Here is a 19079-nt window from a genome sequence, read left to right as displayed (position 1 = left end):
GAATCTAGTCCAATAAACTAATTCTCAGCCGGAAAGTTAAGAGAGTTTCTCCTAAGTTTCCTTTTTTGGGTTCAATGCATTTGTTTAGATTTTAAGCTCAGAAATCACGAAACAAAAAGGGAACGTAAAGAAACCACATGAAATAATATTCCATAGTAATAACATTTGTGTCTACAAAACTGTCTGACCCGAATCATGAAACTGGGTTTCGTAACGATACTCTGTTTTAAGTTTCAGGCTCTCTGGTTTGATTCTAGATATATTCCGGATTTGTATTTTCTGACCCCTTGGGAGGTTTTCTTATTATTTGCTTCAATGCATTTTCTAGTTTCCAATAGTTCTTATCATTCAGATTCTTCTTCTTAAGCTTATTCTACCCTTTTTGTATTTCTTCTTTAGAGGCGATTTCAGGCGGAGTTTTCTTACACTTTTGGATCCCAGCAATCATAAACTTTTTTTTGTCAAATCATTAAGTTAAATATTTAAATAGTAAAGCAGGTTGTCCTGTTATCCGGTTCATCCTTAATCTTATAAGAATGATAATGAATCTATGTTTTACTTAGGTTAGAAAGCGACAGTCTCTACCCGTCCTCTTTATATGATCTAGGACGACCTTTAGATCCTCTAATGGCCTCCATGGAGGTCCAGAGAACACCGATTGAAGGCCGGCGGTCCGGTCGTCATAGTCCAGCCATGCGAAGTCCCAAACCTACCACAAGGACCGGGCTGGAAAGTCCTAAAACTTTACCCCGGTCCTGTTTTCGTCCTTCTCCGGGTGGGTTGAATAGTCCAAGGACTGTGAGGAGTTCACAATTCAATAACTCAACGCTAGGGGACGAATCCTACAGGTATTATTAAACATTAAAAGAATACTTAGGCTGAAACTTATTGTCTATTGATAGCGCGTAGCCACAGATTAGACTTTTAAATTAAAGGATTTATTTTCCATTCTGTTCTACTTTCATAAAATATTTTAAATTTAGTTCTGAGAGATTTGGAGAGTTGGATTTAAGTGTTTCTAGTGCTTCCGTCTTCCAACCTGAATCCCAACCCTTCCAATCCAGTGAATTCAACTCCATCTACGGACAAAAAAGTGAACTAAGGACTCACGGAGGTACCCCCCTCCAGTACCGTTTAAACCCTGGGTACCAGGACTCAACGGGCGGATTTAAACCTGAGCACACGTTTAATACTAATGGAGAGTCAACCTTGCAGTTGAACAGAAGATCGGACAGTTTCGTGTACGGCACTCTTCCTAAAGGTATAGTTTTGTGTACAGCACTCTTCCTAAAGGTATAGTTTTGTGTACAGCACTCTTCCTAAAGGTATAGTTTAGTGTACGGCACTCTTCCTAAAGGTATAGTTTTGTGCACGGCACTCTTCCTAAAGGTATAATTTTGCGTACGGCACTCTTCCTAAAGGTATAGTTTTGTGTACGGCACTCTTCCTAAAGGTATAGTTTTGTGTACGGCACTCTTCCTAAAGGTATAGTTTTGGGTTTTAAAGGGATTGTTCACGAAATTGTTGGCCACCATGCTTGTTCATGTATATCAGCGTCATTTTATTAATCCTTACCACTATAGTTTCATTTGAAAAAAATATTTTCATTCACTGATTGCGCAGATTGAAGGATTCATAACTCTAATTGGATTGAGATATGTAGACACATATAAATGTTTCCGCTATACTATTTCTATTGGTTCAGAATAGACAACGAACACATGAATGAACCCTGATTGGATCAGGCGTTAATAGACTCGGCATACAGGAGTAATTACATTTTTCGCTTTTCTTTGTTTGTAAATTTTCACTTTCATTTAATAAAAAATCTGAGTTTAAATCGTATATGGCAAAATGATGAAATGAAATCGGTTGAAATTGCACCCTAGAATAATTGTTCTTAGACATTTTTTGTAAAAAAGTTTTATTTTGTTCAGGGTTGTCTGGAAAGGCTGTGTTAGAATCCCGAGTACCTGATTGGCTGAATCCATCCTATCCTTCCAACCATTCACTCTCACAACCAGCCTCAAACTCATACTCACAACCCAGACCATACTCACAACCCTACTCCCAACCCCAGTCCTACTCCCAACCCCAGTCCTACTCCCAACCCCAGTCATATTCCCAACCAAACTCCCAATTCTCTCAACAGCAATATTCCCAACCTTTATCCCAATCTTCTAACTATTCTCAACAGCCATCCTATCCTACTGACTACGGGTTACCTTACAGGTATTATTATTATTATTGATATCATTATAAAGTTTATTTAGATACATAAAGAAATTGAGTCTTTGCCACAAACTCTGATTCTCTACTCCCTGTATCTTTGCAACTCAATCTCTGAGACCTCTATATATTTTAAACAATTAATTCTGTTAGATCAAGTAATCTAAGTTTGAAATATCAAAGATTTACACCCTCAGATTGCAAAGATATAGAGATTAGAAAATATAAGTTTAGTAAAGACTCAATTCCTTTCATGCACTCCTGATTGGGGCTTTAAACATTTATTCAAAAACGTTTTGCTTTGTCCAGAAATATTTATTTACATCACATTCTGATAAAATATAAATTTCTCCCAAAAACTGTGTTCATGTCATTTTTATATAAATTGAGAAACTATCTTATGCACAACTTTATACTTCTTTCTATATTTTTACATAAAACTTATTTAAATTCGACTACTTCAAATTTAAACAGCAAAAGCAGGCAGCAAATAAAAATATATTCAATGGTTTTTTTTGGAGAATTAACCCAGCAATAGCGGTTGAACACGCGGTTGAGAATTGAACACATTAAAGACTCTTTAACAGTTTAAATTACGCGAGGAAAACCCTCTTTTTTCATATATTTTATCTCTTCAGCAAATAGAAACACACATATTTGAAAAGAAAATGTTTGTTTCAACCGCTAGAATTACAAAACTCTTTTTCCTTCAATCGCTGGAAACTCCAGAGTATATATCATTGCAATAAATTCAGGTATTAAGGCATCAGTCGTATTTTTCAATATTTCAAAATATTTATGGTCAATTAGGATATTTCTCTAGCGGTGCATCACAAAATATAAAACAAGCAGATAAACTGACAGATAGTCCCCAGCAGATGTCATATATCTTGTAATTTGTGCAGATAAACTGACAGACAGTCCCCAGCAGATGTCATGTATCTTGTAATTTGTGCAGATAAACTGACAGACAGTCCCCAGCAGATGTCGTATATCTTGTAATTTGTGCAGATAAACTGACATACAGTTCCCAGCAGATGTCGTGTATCTTGTAATTTGACAGATAAACTGACATACAGTCCCCAGCAGATGTTATGGATCTTGTAATTTGTGCAGATAAATTGACAGACAGTCCCCAGCAGATGTCATGCATCTGCAATGTATCTTGTAATTTGTGCAGATACACTGACAGACACCCTCCAGCAGATGTCATGCATCTGTAATGTATCTTGTAATTTGTGCAGATAAACTGACAGACACCCTCCAGCAGATGTCATGTATCTTGTAATTTGTGCAGATACACTGACAGACACCCTCCAGCAGATGTCATGCATCTGTAATGTATCTTGTAATTTGTGCAGATAAACTGACAGACACCCTCCAGCAGATGTCATGTATCTTGTAATTTGTGCAGATAAACTGACATACAGTCCCCAGCAGATGTCATGCATCTGCAATGTATCTTGTAATTTGTGCAGTTACACTGACAGACACCCTCCAGCAGATGTCATGCATCTGTAATGTATCTTGTAATTTGTGCAGATAAACTGACAGTCAGTCCCCAGCAGATGTCATATATCTGTAATGTATCTTGTAATTTGTGCAGATAAACTGACAGACAGTCCCCAGCAGATATCATATATCTTGTAATTTGTCGGATAAACTGACAGACAGTCCCCAGCAGATGTCATGTATCTTGTAATTTGTGCAGATAAACTGACAGACAGTCCCCAGCAGATATCATGTATTTTGTAATTTCAGTTAAAACTGCTAAGTTACACTTCAGTCTTCAGTCTTAACATTTACACTGTTATAATTACGGAAAAGAAATGGTGCACTAGAAACAGTCTATCTACTGAGTTTGAAATATCTTAAAAATTTATAATAAAATTTATATTTCTTTTACTCTGATCTTGATTCTAGCGTTTTAAAATTTCTTTAAATTTCTTAGATTTTAAAGATTTCATGAAAATATCATATCTATTGAAACAGTCAAAGGGCAGGTTATATCTAAGTAATAGTTCACATTTATTTTTGTAATTCTAAAAGCGCGATAGCCATTGGTATTAATTGTACGACAGTTCTAAAAACAATAACAAAAAACATTCTGTATCAACTGTGTTATTATCTAAAGTTTTAGGGTGTATTGAATACATGAAATAATGTTGAAATATATTCTCACATTTATGTTAAATCTGTTGACACATATATATAAATCTTAAAATATAAAAAGAATAAACTTTCAGGTTTGGAGGAATAGTTAATCCTCTGGAGACCCTTGAGGAGGAGGAGATTTCAAGCCCGGAGTATATTCATCCATCAATCAGAGCTCTAGATATGCTTAATCATACTCCAGGTAGTATTATCTTAATCATACTCCAGCTAGGAATATCTTAATCATACTCCAGGTAGGATTATCTTTCTTATACAGTTAAAATATATCTTATTATGTTAAGTAAAATCTAGTTTAAGTTTTCCTCCTATTTTTAAGGTTTTGTTTTTATTTATATTAATTGATTTCTAACAAACCGAATTTAAAGAAGGATAATCTGTTTCTTTTAGACATTCACAAAACTTTTAAGTTTTAATGCAATTTCCTTTTTCTCACGCAACCTCCCTTGGGAGTGTAGGCTATTTAATAGTTTGCACGCAATATAATAATTTTTTTAACGTATTTACATTTTAGGTTCTGGTTTTACAAAAACTAATATGGATAATTCGTCATCACAGGAATTTATTCATTCGAAATTTTAATAATTGAACTAAATTACATTTTCTTAAGATCGATCAAGATTTAAACACACATTCTAACATGAAATCTTTCTTAATAATGAAACATTAAAATTATTCGTTAATAAATTTAATAGAACATAACAGAAAATCTTTTATAAAGATAAACTAAAAACTGTAATGGAAAATGAAAACTGTTCTTAATAACAGAACATGTAAAATCATCCTGATAATAGAACAAAACAATTTTTCAATGTATTTGTAAATAAAAACTATTCGCAATTATGTTTATAGTAAGAATTGGTTAATAGTATTTAAACCTATTATTGTTTTTTTTATTATTTTTTCTGTTATTGTTATTGTTAGAATAATAATTATTTTAAAAACCAGCTGTAACTAAAGAGTATTAAATATTATCAGTAAACACAAAGTATAGTTATGAATTTGATAGTTTTTATTTAAGGCTTACCTTTTTCTTCCTAAGTATACGATGAAAAATACAGAACGATTACTTTTGAAAAAACAAATTATATTCTTTAATACATTTTTCTACCCACTTTACTTTTGATCTAAATTCAATTTACTTCTTTAATCTAAAATTAAAAAAGTAGCAAAAAATATTTGAATAAAAAATGATTCTACAGGGTTACTCTCAAAGAATGAGACTTCAGAGACAACAGTATACGGAATTAATATTGTCTGTTTACTTAAATTCATGAAACCCTGCGACTGTAAACTTAATTCTTTCTTTGATAAATCATGAAATATTCCATTGATAACCTATTTTTCCTGTGAGAAGACTTATTGAAACCTTGAAATCGTCATATTTCAAGGTTTTCAAGTCGTATTTAAGTCGCATCCTTTGTGGGTAACCCTGAATTAAGATAGCCCATGTTGCAGTATTACGTATATTGATTCAAAATTATTCCTTATTATTTATTAAAATAATGCATACAAAGTTTTCGATTTCTATAATTTGCACAAAAACGACGAACTTCGATAAATGTCAGTCTAACATTTAAATGGGGTATAAATACACGATATTAATCGTTATTTACTTTATTTATAGATATCATCAAATTCATAATTATTGATGAAATGATCACTACAAATATTAATAAGAAAATAAGAAAATAAGGATGGAATAAGTACATTTTTATCTAAAACTAAGCTTCGAAGGCTGTCTTCGTTCTTTGAAATGATTTTAGATTTTTAACGTTAATAAAAATTGCAATAACAAATTTCGCAGATTTTTTGGTCACCATTAGTTGATTTTAAAAATCAGTTCGAAATTCCCTTTTTAATTTTGATGAATGAGTTCCTCCAGGAGTCAAGTAGTGGAAGAGGGAGTAGTAGTCCTAACACAACAAGATCTTGGACTAAACCTTTAAAACAATCTAAACAAGGTATTTGTAATGGTTAAAATATGGTTCACACGCAGAGTTTCATTTTATTGTATTTTATTGTATTGTATTGTATTGTATTGTATTGTATTGTATTGAATTGTATTGTATTGTATTGTATTGTATTGTATTGTATTGTATTGTATTGTATTTTATTGTACTGTATTGTATTGTATTGTATTGTATTGTATTGTATTGTATTGTATTGTATTGTTTGTGTTGTGTTGTATTGTATTGTATTGTATTGTATTGTATTGTATTGTATTGTATTGTATTGTATTGTATTGTATTGTATTGTTTTGTATTGTATTGTATTGTATTGTATTGTATTGTATTGTAGGATCAAGTCCCCGTGAGTCCCCAGACGAAGGAATACAAACAGATTGCGGGACTGATGTTTAATTGTTAAACCATACCAGATATCCATACCAGATATCCAGACCTGATATCCATACCAGATATCCAGACCAGATATCCAGATCAGTTATCCAGACCAGCTATACAGACCAGATATCCAGATCAGATATCCAGACCAGAAATCCATACCAGATATCCAAACTAGACATCCATACCAGATATCTACACCGGATATCCAGACCAGATATCCATACCAGATATCCACACCAGTTATACAGACCAGATATTCAGACAAGATATCCTTACCAGATATCCACACCAGATATCCAGACAAGATATCCAGACAAGATATCCTTACCAGATATCCAGACAAGATATCTTTAACATATTCAACAAACATGTCGTTCAATATTAAATGAAAACATTTATTCAATTAAAGACAAGAACTTTTTCATTTACAAGAATCTTTATATTTTCAGCTAAACCAATTAACTGAACAAATCCAACTTACAATCAATAAACTCACAATTTCCCTTTTAAAGCTCCAGAGGTCGAAATTTTTGAGGTAGCGAGAACATTTGAAGCGATTGCGCGATTAATCCGTGAAGAAGTTAATCCACATCTTCGCGATTCCTCCTTCACCGAGAGCAGAGTTGCTTTAGATCTGTCGATGTTGCCATTATTTCAAGAGACATTCAAAAGGAAAAATGTTAATCCAGAAAAAATGCGTTTTATGTTTTTTGTTTTTTGTTTTGTTTTGTTTTTTGAATGAATTAAAAATACAAAAGTCTCAACCTCTGAATATTTAAGTATTGCAGTAGTTTCATTCTAAACTTTTTAATGGCATTATTTTCCCTCTCTTTCTCTAGCAGCTTGTTCAACATTAATATTCGTTGTTAGATATATTTTCTTGTAAGTTATTAACATTTTCTATTTTAAATATAGGATTCCCGTCATTATTGGGTCACCCCTTCCCCCTCTCCTTATGCAAATTTANTAATTTAAATTCAAGATTCAGTTTAGATGTTGGTTTTCTACTTTGCTGACGGGAATTCCTGTTTAGTCTTCTTCTATCTATTTAACTAACTATCTGTGATGTGTAGAACAGTCAATACTAGTAGTTTTGTAAACATCGAATATTCAAGTTTAATATTATTAATATTATACAATAAATATTTTAAAGTTGCATCATATTTTCTTGTGAAGGAGTGCTTCATTAATTGCACTAGATGAAAGAGAGCTATCATGATTATTTATCAATCAAATTTGAGAAACGAAACAATTTTTTTCCAGGCTGAAGTTTCGTTTTCTACAAAAATCTGAAATTTTAAGCATCAGGGTTTCTTGGGAAGAATTGCTTTCTAAACCGAGCTACATGAAGAACTGACCTATCTGGACAATTTCTCAATCGAGCAAAAGAAAAACGAACTATCATATTTCTGTCCCAAATTTTTTAGCACATTTAGATTAAATCAAAAGTTATACATGCAGGGTAAGTCAAACAAAGTGTGATTAGGGGCATCTGACGCAAAACTCTACTGTATGGTCTTTTTTCAATATTTAAATTTTTTGTGAAAATTGGTGCTTTTTGCATTTCTTTTATTTTTAAAAATTCCATTACGGTACACCAATTAAATCAGCTCCCTCAAGGGAGATTTAAGATTCTTTAGTCAGACATACACTAAATGATTTGACTAAAAATAAGTTTACAGCTGCCGAAAACAGTAAGAATGCGGACTGAATAAGTTCTGTTCAGTAATTTCAGAAGTTTCGCTTTAAACTTTCAGGGATTACGATACTGAAAGTGATTTATGAAAATAAAACCGGGTTAGTATTTGAATCAACATGTATTTCAAATATTTCTATCCGAAGTGTCGGTTAATAGAATTTGATGTAAATTGGTCCGTAAATGCAAATTGTATCAAATTTGAAAGGTAATACAAATATATTAAGTACAAATATGGGTCATCCTATAAACACTATTTATTTTTAGCGAAGTTTATTGAGCTTGAGTTTACGCAGTACCTACAGAAAAATGGAATTACTTGGTTTGGTTCTATTAGAGAATTGACCACGTGGAANATACATATTTCTTTAAGGAAAGTTTCCCCATGTAGAGTTTCCCCAAATATAATTCCTCAGATAGATCTTCCCCCAAATATGTTTCCCCCAGATAGGGTTTCTCCAGAGAGGTTCCCCCAGATAGGTTTCCCCAGATAGGTTCCCCCAGATAGGTTTCCCCAGATAGGTTTCTCCAGAGAGGTTCCCCCAGATAGGTTTCCCCAGATAGGTTTCTCCAGAGAGGTTCCCCCAGAGAGGTTCCCCCAGATAGGTTTCCCCAGATAGGTTTCCCCAGATAGGTTTCCCAAGATAGGTTTCCCCAGATAGGTTCCCCCAGATAGGTTTCCCTTGTGTCTTTCCCTGATAGATTTCCCCAGAAAGGTTTTTCTCAGATAGATTTCCCCAGATACCTTTCTCCAGGTAGATTTCCCCAGATAGATTTCTCTATATAGAATTTCCCAGATGGAATTCCCCAAATAGAATTTACCGGATGGGTTTCCCCATGTAGGTCTTCCCCACAGAGGTTTTCCTCAAAAAGGTTTTCCCCTTATAAATCTCTTCAAAATAGGTTTTCCCCTTATAAATCTCTTCAAAATAGGTTTTCCCCTTATAAATCTCTTCAAAATAGGTTTTCCCAATATAGGTTTCACCCATATTGGTTTCTCCGTGATAGATTTTCTAGGATGATTTCTCGCAGATAGGTTTTCCCCAGAAAGGTTAATTCACAAAGGTTTCTCCAGATAGGTTTCCCTGTAGGTCTGTTTACCTGGCAGCTGTCAAAGAAGGATATGAATTTAAATAGAAAATATCCTTTTCTTCGAAACCTCTTGAGTTTTCTTTTAAAAATAAGCAGTTAGGAAACATAATAGAAAATCCTAACACAAGTCCTCTCATCCATTTTCTCTCAAGAAAATTGTTTTCCTTTTCAATAGAACCAAGTTGAAAGGGGGGAGGGGCGGGATTATATTAACAACAAAAATACTTATGAAAAAATACCTTTTTGTTTAATTAAATGGAAAAGTTGTTTTTCTTTCAATGATTTGAAAATGATGACAGGTGTATTTAAACTTTTGTCCTCATACAAACAAAAAGATGTTTTTGTTTGTGAAAGTTTTATGATATCCCATAATTAGTGCGTAAATATAAATTTATGCACAAAGTAAGAATAAAAGGAATTATTATTTTGAGAAAAATACTGTGATTTAAATTGACATTTTATTGTGCTTATCATCTTAGCTGTTTTGATATTTTAAAAAAAAACGAAAAAGAAACCTCAACAACATTTAAGTTACAAAATATAATAACTGCTAATTTATATTTGTAATGAATCTAGGCCCCGATAAATCTCCGAATACTTGACTCTTAGTCTAATGTCCGTCTCTCTGACTCTATCACTAGCCAAAACTTAAGGCTCTATACACGTCTGTCTTAATCGACTAAATTGGTACAATACTACTTTATTAATACAGGTAAATTTAAGCTGACCGGAATGGAAGATCAGGGTCAACATGAACATAAATAAAATAGATAACGGAACATAAGATAAGATAAGATAAAGTTTATTGCTAAAATAAATGTATCTGTATACAGATAGAGTTTACAATCACAAAATTGATGATTATATTAACAGTACAAGTATAAAGCAATTAGGTGGAAAATAGCTCTTGGCTGTTTTGATTATTTTTTCCACCTAATGTTAGTAATAATAACAAAATATTTCAATTAAATAGATTTAAGGAGAACGATTAGAGATCAGGGTGCGAATTTATCATATGCAAAATAGTTTATACATAAATTCGAATAACTAGAGTTTAAAGTAATTTTCAGACATGTACACAANTTTTAAAAAATTTAATGACGATCGAATTTTGATAGAGACAAATATTTGAAATTTTGATGATTCATAAACCTTCCCTGGAGTCCCTAGATGTCCCACAAAAATTTGGGCCCGATCGGTTCAGCCGTTTTGACGTTTATTGGATACAAACAAACAAACAAACAGACAAACAAACACCAAGACAAGCCAAATTTATATATAGATTATATTAAGAGGTTTATCAATTAGTTAATAAACTATGAAATCTTAAGTTGTGAAAAAAATATCGTAATTTTTTTTATTCATTAATTTACATTTTTTTGACAATCCTTAAAATTCTGATAGAGTTTCCTAACTGTAAAAATCCACATTTGTTAAAAGTGTTCTCTTTCTGGCACAACAACTTCAAAGTAAAAAATATATTTTTTGACATTTAACAGCATTGACTAATAAATTATTAAGTAAACAAAAAGGCAATTATAACAAAATGTATAAAATAAATTAAAATATTTTGTGATAAGAAATTTAACAAATTATTGGTCACTAGGATGATTTCTCGCAGATAGGTTTTCCCCAGTTCATGTCACTCGTTAGCTGAGAATATGAAATTTTAAAAAAAATTGCAATTATGCAAAAATAACGAAATGAGTAGAAAGTAAGACGAGAACAATAAAAACAATATAAATGGACAAAAATAAAACAGACCGGTAAAATTCCAGATTATGAAATAACAATAATTAACAATATTTAATAAAAATGATATTGTGAATGTCAAGTTGGTCAAGATAATTCATCATGTCTCCCATCAAAAATATAATTTAAACGTAATAAATTATGCTACCTACGTCATCACGCAAATACTTGTAGTGAGTCTGAAATCTAGACGACAAATTTGGAAATTATTTGGAATTATCTTCATTATTAAACTGATATCTAATAATCCTGAGCCTGCGATTTTGAAAAATCGGGAAAATAACACTCGGGTCTAAGCTGTCCTTGGGCTTTACGACTTGAGCTTTCGGATTCAAGCTTCATCTTATTTTCTACAGAGTTGAGTTCAAAAAACGGGTTTAAAATTGTATTTTTTGGCGGATTGGGTTTAATATTGTGTTTTGCGGATTTTCATGGAAGGAATAGGGGTGATTTCTTAGAGAACGATTTGTTGACCGAAGATCTTGCAGCTGTCAATCACTTGACACAAGCCGTCGTCAGAGTTAGGTCGATGATTGGTTCTTAAAGTCGGGTTTAAGGAATTACAGCTCGGTCACAGATGTTTTATTCGTTTCTATCTCAGTTAAGTCTGAAATTCGGAAATTATGGCCGTGGTTATTTCCAACTGAAATTCGGAAATTATGGCCGTGGTTATTTCCAACTGTAGTGCGTAATATGATTTTTTAAAATAATTTTGTTCATGACTTAGACCACATGGATTTAACGGTTCTGTCAATATTTCAGTAAGCTGTGACTTTCGATCACAATTTGACCCATTAAACATAATTTTTCTCAAATACTTTTTTGTCGGCATATGCATTTTGAATGAAAAAGTATAAACAATCCGTAAATTAAAATATTGTTGAATTATAGAACAAAACACGTTTGACTTCAAATAGTAGAAACCGAATGCATCTCACTCTGTTTAGTCCGGAGTGAGACATAGCTTTAAATTAGAATTGAGTCTTAGAATGTGTCTAAGACATAATTGTGAACAAGAGAGTGTCTCAGACATAATTGTGACTTAGGATTGTCTTAGATAAAATTATATCTCAAAAGTATGGTGACTTAGAAAGTGAGTTAGACATAATTGTGAATTAAAAAGTGTCTTAAACATTAGTATGTCTTCAAAGTAGGAATTTTTTTCTTAGAATTGTGACTTTGAATGAGTCTCAGACATTTAGTTGTGACTTAGAATATGTCTTATCATGAATTAGACATGGGTCGAGTTGGAATTGTGACTTATAATATGTGTCTTAAATTTTTGACTTAGAAAAGTGTCTTAGACAAAATTATGTCTTATGAGTTTGTCTTAAAATGGTGACTTAGAATGAGTCTTAGTCATAGATCGGGAATTTTACATATATTGTCTAGCATCTGTATCAGTGAAAGTTTTGATACTTTTATTTCAAAAATATTTCAAGAAGAAACATTGTTGAAGCTTTCCAAATTTACACTTTAAAACTGATAGTATATAGTTTTTTTCATTTTCATTAAGTCTGACATTTTTTATTAATTCTAATTGTTGATTTCTAACAGCTAACTCCAACCTAATACGTGGGAAATTAGTTCCAAAACTAACACTTGCCTCATTTCTAACACTGAGTGTTGAAATGGGCACAAATTGAAAGGCTGGGTTTTTAGTCAAGATTAATAGTCAAATATAAAAACTATAACCAACATTTTAGTAATTATGACGAGAACAACATTTTCAAGTTTAAAACTATCTTCTGAAATCAAAACTATAAAAGAAATTCTCTTTAAATTAAAACCCTTGACTGATTTCAAAGCATGCAATGTCAGGTTTTCCATTTTCGAACATATTAAAATTTGAGTCATTGTCGTGCTTTCGAGACAAAACCACTTTCCATTTTTTAACCCTATTCCTACTGGATGCTTTGTTTTTAACTGCCTTAAGATGATGGTTCCAGTTAAGATTTTCGTCTGAATGAACACCTACAAACTTAAAAGATTCATTTTTGCATCCAGTTCCTACTCTTTCTATATCTTTAAACCGGGCTTTAATACTAACTGCCTGAGTCCTCAGGCACACTGCCCGAATGACTGCTTTTGCCTGTAACAAACTAAATCATTGTTTTGACCCACTTTCACTTGTCAGATTTTGATAAAATTTAGCTTTTTGGAAAGCCTATGACATAAGGAATCGGATTGCACAAGTTTTGCGAAAAAAAATTGCAAATTTTTTTGCAAACAACCTGTCAAAGGAAATTTGCATATTTTTAGTTTTTCTTGATTAAAAATCAGGTTATTTAAAATTTTGCAAAAATATTTGCATATTTGAAATGGCATGGTCAAGGGCTTTTCAAAAGTGTATAATTTTTCATTTTTTGGACAAATTTTTTTTGCAAACATTTTTACCATATAACTGGATTTTGCGATAAAAAATTCATTTTTTGCAAATTCTAAAAGTAGAGCACAAGAGCTTTCTAATGATGTATCATTTGTCATATTTGGACATAAAACATGGGATTTAGAGGGGGGGTCAAATTGACCCCCCCCAGCATATCCTGGTTTTCAAGTACCCCAGCAGGGATAGGGTTAACTATAATCAGAACAAAGCTCACTTCATAACTGAAAAAATAAATAATTGAAATTGTAAAAATTGTTTTATGAAAACTAAATTAATTGCTAAATTATTAATAAAATCTTAGTTTCCCCATTTTATTTGTTAAATAATAGGATAAAGTTGATTTAATTTCCCACATTTTAAATAATCAATTTTCCACAAAATTTCAAAATAGAGATGTGTTCGAAAATTGAATCAAGCATCATCAAAAACTAATTCTCACACCTTATTATTAGTTAAAAGTTGACATTTTTGGTTTCAATATATAATTTCAGCCATTTTTTATAAATGTATGGTGCAGTTTCGTTCCACTTGACTTGAATTTAAAGATATGTACGCTTGGAAAAGATAACTTTGGAGACTTGGTTCATTCCTAACACTCAGTGTTAGAAATGGGCCAAGTGTGAGTTTTTGAACTAATTCACCCTAAAAATATTATTAGAGTCAAAGAAATCGTAGATGTCATTTCTAGCAACTTTCTAGTTATAGATTGCATTAATAACGGTTCGAAGGGATCCATTGTGAATTGGAAATTCCCCTTTTTTAAATTAAAGGTCACTGGAAACTAAAACTAAAACAGTCAAGAATTTTACTTTTTAATCCGTCTTGATTTCATCTCTCTTTCCCACTCCAATTTAAACTGAAGGCTCTGTCAAATTCTGTAGATGAAAAAAAATTAAAAATTAGTTCGTGTATTTTCTAACTTTCTTACTAAAAATAAAAATAAAATAATCTTTAAAAAGAGTTATTTTAAGATTATTTAATGTTAAATACATCAAAGGATTGTCGTTTTAATTTAACAAAGAGAGGGTTGTCCGATTCAGTACGGTATCCTTGAAACCTGATCAATGAAAGTAAAGCCTTCTATTTCTAGCCTGAAAAGTGCTTAGTTCTGCCAATTTCTTTATTGTTTCTGAAGTAAGAAATGCACAGATCCCTTTTGTAGAGAACCTACAGATAAAGATAAACAATCAAACATGAACATATCAAATTAATTCTTGATGAGACAGCGATTTTTTTAAAGGTATGTTAAACTGAGTATGCACTATGCAGTGTTGTGGACAAAAAATAAAAATGTTTATTGTGCTCTACGTTTTAAAAATTGAATTTGTCCTATAATGCCTATCGTTGGAGCTTCAAAGGCACAGACCGGTTTATGTAAGGTAGTTGAACTGAGTATGCAGTGTTGAGGACAAATTCTTTAGGATTTATTTGAGACATATTCTACTCTTCCACGATGTATAATGTCGAAGTTTGAGCGCAAAGTCGACGATCAAAATCATGAATTTGTGTGTTTTTAGAATCGTTTTTTAAAATTATTAAATAACGACGACGAAAAATATAGTAAAAATTCTATAGTAAACTAATTAGATGTTTAGGAACATATTATCATTATATTATCATTTTATATTGAATTTCTTGTTTTATATGAACTTGTTCGCAGATTTCTTAAAATTCTTCAAAAGTCGTCTTTTTAATAAAAATTCGAGAAATTCTGCAGAAAATCTTTGTGATGAAAGAGAGATTATAGAAACTAATTAATGAATAAGATTACTTATTTTCGATGATAAGAGTTAATTTTTATTATCTCAACCTGTTACGGTAGAAATGTGCTTACTTTTTTGTCGTCTTTAATTAATAATAAAAAAAAAACAATTCTGAAAACGATTTTGAACGTCGACTTTGCGCTCAAACTAAGAATTTACAGAACTATAAGGGCTAACCTTTTTAACAAGTGTATTTGAGCTTTTAAGGGAGTACTGCTTAACTAACAGAGTCAAGTAATCATTTATTACTTTGACTTTGCAATATGAAAATGATATGATCTTATTTCTTATTCATTTAAAAAAAAGCTTTTCAAGGGTCAAGGGGGTGCTATGGAAACGCCTCACCACGGAAATGCCTCAAAAAAACAGACTCATAAAACATAGCACACCGGTCAAGGGGGGGGGGGCTAAAAGTCTGAAAGTGTACAGGAGATTACCATTTCATTTCCATGGGACTCTATGCATATAATTAGACTGTTTTAATTAGACTTAAACAACTATTAAATGACTATGAGTAAATTTTTATGTTGTGTTATATTTAATCAACAGAGTGTACTGATCAACTGTTAGTTAGCCTGCGATAGGTCACAGGAGAGACATGACTCAGGGGATGAGTTAAGAGAGTACACAAAAACTCCGTCACACTTTTAATGAGTAACGCACAAATAGATTATAATTTGGTTTGGAAATCAATTCTTACTCGGGCTATATAATTTATAACTTATGAAAACAATTTCTTTTATAGGGGACTGGGGGGGGGTGCAAATTCGTCATTGTACCCCTCTTTCAGAAGAAAGGGAGGTGCACCTGCACCCTTGTCCCCCCCCCCTGGCTACGGGCCTGCCTCTTACTACTGCTGGGATGAGTAGAATTCTATGTAACTGAGAAACTTGATAATAGCAATTGCAGAAAAATACAATAATTTGTAAGCAGGAGAGAAGCAACATTTAGAATATTAGAAAAAAGATTAAAATATGCTCTTTTCATATTTTCGCAGTGCGGCAACAGATGCAAATCCTCCTTTCAGCTTCGAGTTTTTATTAAATGTGTTTTTCCTTCTATAGAAAATTCAACTTTCCAAAATAAAAATTCAATTGTCATTTTTTTATGTTTTTTGACAACATTTTCCTTTTTCACAGTTTTATGTAGACCACTGATAATGTTTGCTTATATATTTATTTGAGACTAAAGCTAAACTAATCTAAATTTGACGTATTTTTTTACTATTACATTTTTTTAGTTATTAAAATTAAAAGATAAAAATATAATAAATTGAAGAACAGTTGTAAAGGATTGTCATTTGTTAGAAAATCAATTTAAAATTTAAGATTTTGCTTAATCATAACAATTTTAGACTTTTTACAATTTAAACTGGAGCTTTTATAATTGTTGTTTTGTTGTTTAAAACGATATAAATATCGTGTTAAACTGTAAATTGGTGGAAAGTCTGCACGCAACTTCTTTTTTTCTACAAGGTGTCCCATAATTAACTTGTTCATACAACAGGGTGTCCCAATAACAACTTTATTGCACCACAGGGTGTCCCAATATAAACTTCTCTATACTACAGAGTGTCACATTATAAACTTTTTTATTCTACAAGGTGTCCCGAAATCAGCTAGTTTACACTACATGGTGTCCCAATATTAATTTGTCTATACTAAATGGTGTCCCAATATAAACTTGTTTATACTTTAGGGTGTCTCAATATAAACTTGTTTATACTACAGGGTGTCACAATATAAACTTTTTTATGCTACAGGGTGTCCCAATATCAACTAGTTAACACTGCATGATGTCCCAATATTAACTTGTTTATACTGCCGGGTGTCCCAATATTAACTTGTCTATACTGCCGGGTGTCCCAATATTAACTTGTCTATACTGCCGGGTGTCCCAATATTAACTTGTCTAAACTACAGGTTGTCCCAATATTAACTTGTTTATACTGCCGGGTGTCCCAATATTAACTTGTCTTTACTGCCAGTTGTCCCAATATTAACTTGTCTATACTATAGGGTGTCCCAATATTAACTTCTCTATACTACAGGGTGTCCGGATATTAACTTGACTACACAAATATTAACTTGTTTATGCTACAGGGTGTTCCAACTTTAACTTTTTTATACTACAGGGTGTCCCAATATAAACTGGTTTTTACTACAGGGTGTCTCAAAATCAACTTGTTTCCACTACTGGGTGTCGCAATAATTGGATAACAAAAATTTTGCTATCTGTTTTACAGAAAAAAAGAAAGGATTTAAATGTCAAGTCAAAATATGATGAAAAGGTGAAGGATTCACACTGTAGTTAACACTACAGCAAGTGCATAAAGAATGAGAATGTTTTAAAATTTTAGAACTTATGTGCTACAGAAGGAAGGTGAGCCACAGAAACTCTGAGCACCATTCTTCTCATCTTCTTAGATCTTAAATTCTCATGTTTAATGGTTCTTTCTGTATACTGTACCTAGGGACTAAGATCTAGGAATATATTCTCATGTTTAATGGTTCTCCTTGTATACTGCAACTAGGGACAAAGATCTGAAGAGTATATTTTCACGTGTAATGGTTCTCCCGGTATACTGTAGCAATGGATTAAGATCTAAAGAGCATATTCTAATGTTCAATGGTTCTCCCTGTATACTGCAGCTAGCGAATAAGATCTAAAGAGTATATTCTCATGTTTGATGGTTCTTCTTGTATACTGCAGCTAGGGACTAAGATATAAAGAGTATAATCTCATGTTTAATGGTTCTCCCTGTAAACTGCAGCTAGGGACTAAGATCTAAAGAGTATATTCTAAAGTAAACATACCAGTTCCCCCTGGAATCTAAATGTAAGGATCTAAGGAGTAGAAAATATATTTATTCATCATCTTGAAGCAGAATAATTATCCTACAACCAGATACTCAACCAAGAAATTAACATAGATTTAACAAATGTTCTTGCAAACATTCTTGGATTATTTTCATTTGCGGTTTCCTATAAAATGACTTGTGCATTTCTCTTTAGAAACAACACGGAGAAAATTGTCAAAATTAAATATTTTTCAGGCTAGAAAAACGACATTATTTTCATCAGATAAATGTTTAAAGGGTGCCGTTGTGAATCAGGCAAGCTTTTAATTTTTCAAATGAAAATTACAACGACAATCCCTGGCTAGACTCTCAGCTCAACGACCAAGTCTAACCAGGCAATCCCTTTACACCTTACACACGTCTTATAGGTCTTAAATCATCTCTAAACATATTCTCTACAATACTGCACTCTCATCTCAAATACCATGTCTAGCCAGACACTCCTGCACCGTACACACGTCGTATATGTCTTAAATTATCTCTAAACATATTCTCTACAATACTGCACTCTCAGCTCAACTACCATGACTAGCCAGACACTCCCTTTACACCGTACACACGTCTTATAGGTCTAAAATGATTTCTAAACATATTCTCTACAATACTGCATTCTCATCTCAATTACCATGTCTAGCCAAATGCTCGGTTTAAAACGGGAGGTTTAACAATTTGTTAGTTAAAAAATATATTATTTATATTATTATATTTTGTATAAACTTACAATCACAACTAAACCTTTCACGGGCAGCGCTACTACATTTGAATTTCCGAGCCGGGT

General features: G+C 32.2%; 1 protein-coding gene across 1 annotated transcript in view; it reads left to right on the top strand.

Moving 5' to 3' along the window:
* LOC111707036 (uncharacterized) overlaps positions 1-7717 on the top strand; it is a 61526-nt gene extending 53809 nt beyond the window's left edge. Inside the window, exons 18-24 of the mRNA XM_023480018.1 lie at positions 564-848; positions 984-1261; positions 1938-2232; positions 4476-4585; positions 4916-4959; positions 6287-6365; positions 6703-7717. Coding sequence (XP_023335786.1) covers positions 564-848; positions 984-1261; positions 1938-2232; positions 4476-4585; positions 4916-4959; positions 6287-6365; positions 6703-6764 — 1153 coding nt within the window. The 3' untranslated portion in view covers positions 6765-7717. The remainder of the gene's footprint in view (positions 1-563; positions 849-983; positions 1262-1937; positions 2233-4475; positions 4586-4915; positions 4960-6286; positions 6366-6702) is intronic.
* The last annotated feature ends 11362 nt before the right edge of the window (positions 7718-19079 follow it).

This window comes from Eurytemora carolleeae, unplaced genomic scaffold (assembly GCF_000591075.1).
Source record: "Eurytemora carolleeae unplaced genomic scaffold, Eaff_2.0 scaffold766, whole genome shotgun sequence".
In the NCBI taxonomy this organism is placed as follows: domain Eukaryota; kingdom Metazoa; phylum Arthropoda; class Copepoda; order Calanoida; family Temoridae; genus Eurytemora; species Eurytemora carolleeae.
Note: the sequence above shows the minus strand (reverse complement) of the source record. Positions and strands in the feature narration are given on the sequence as shown.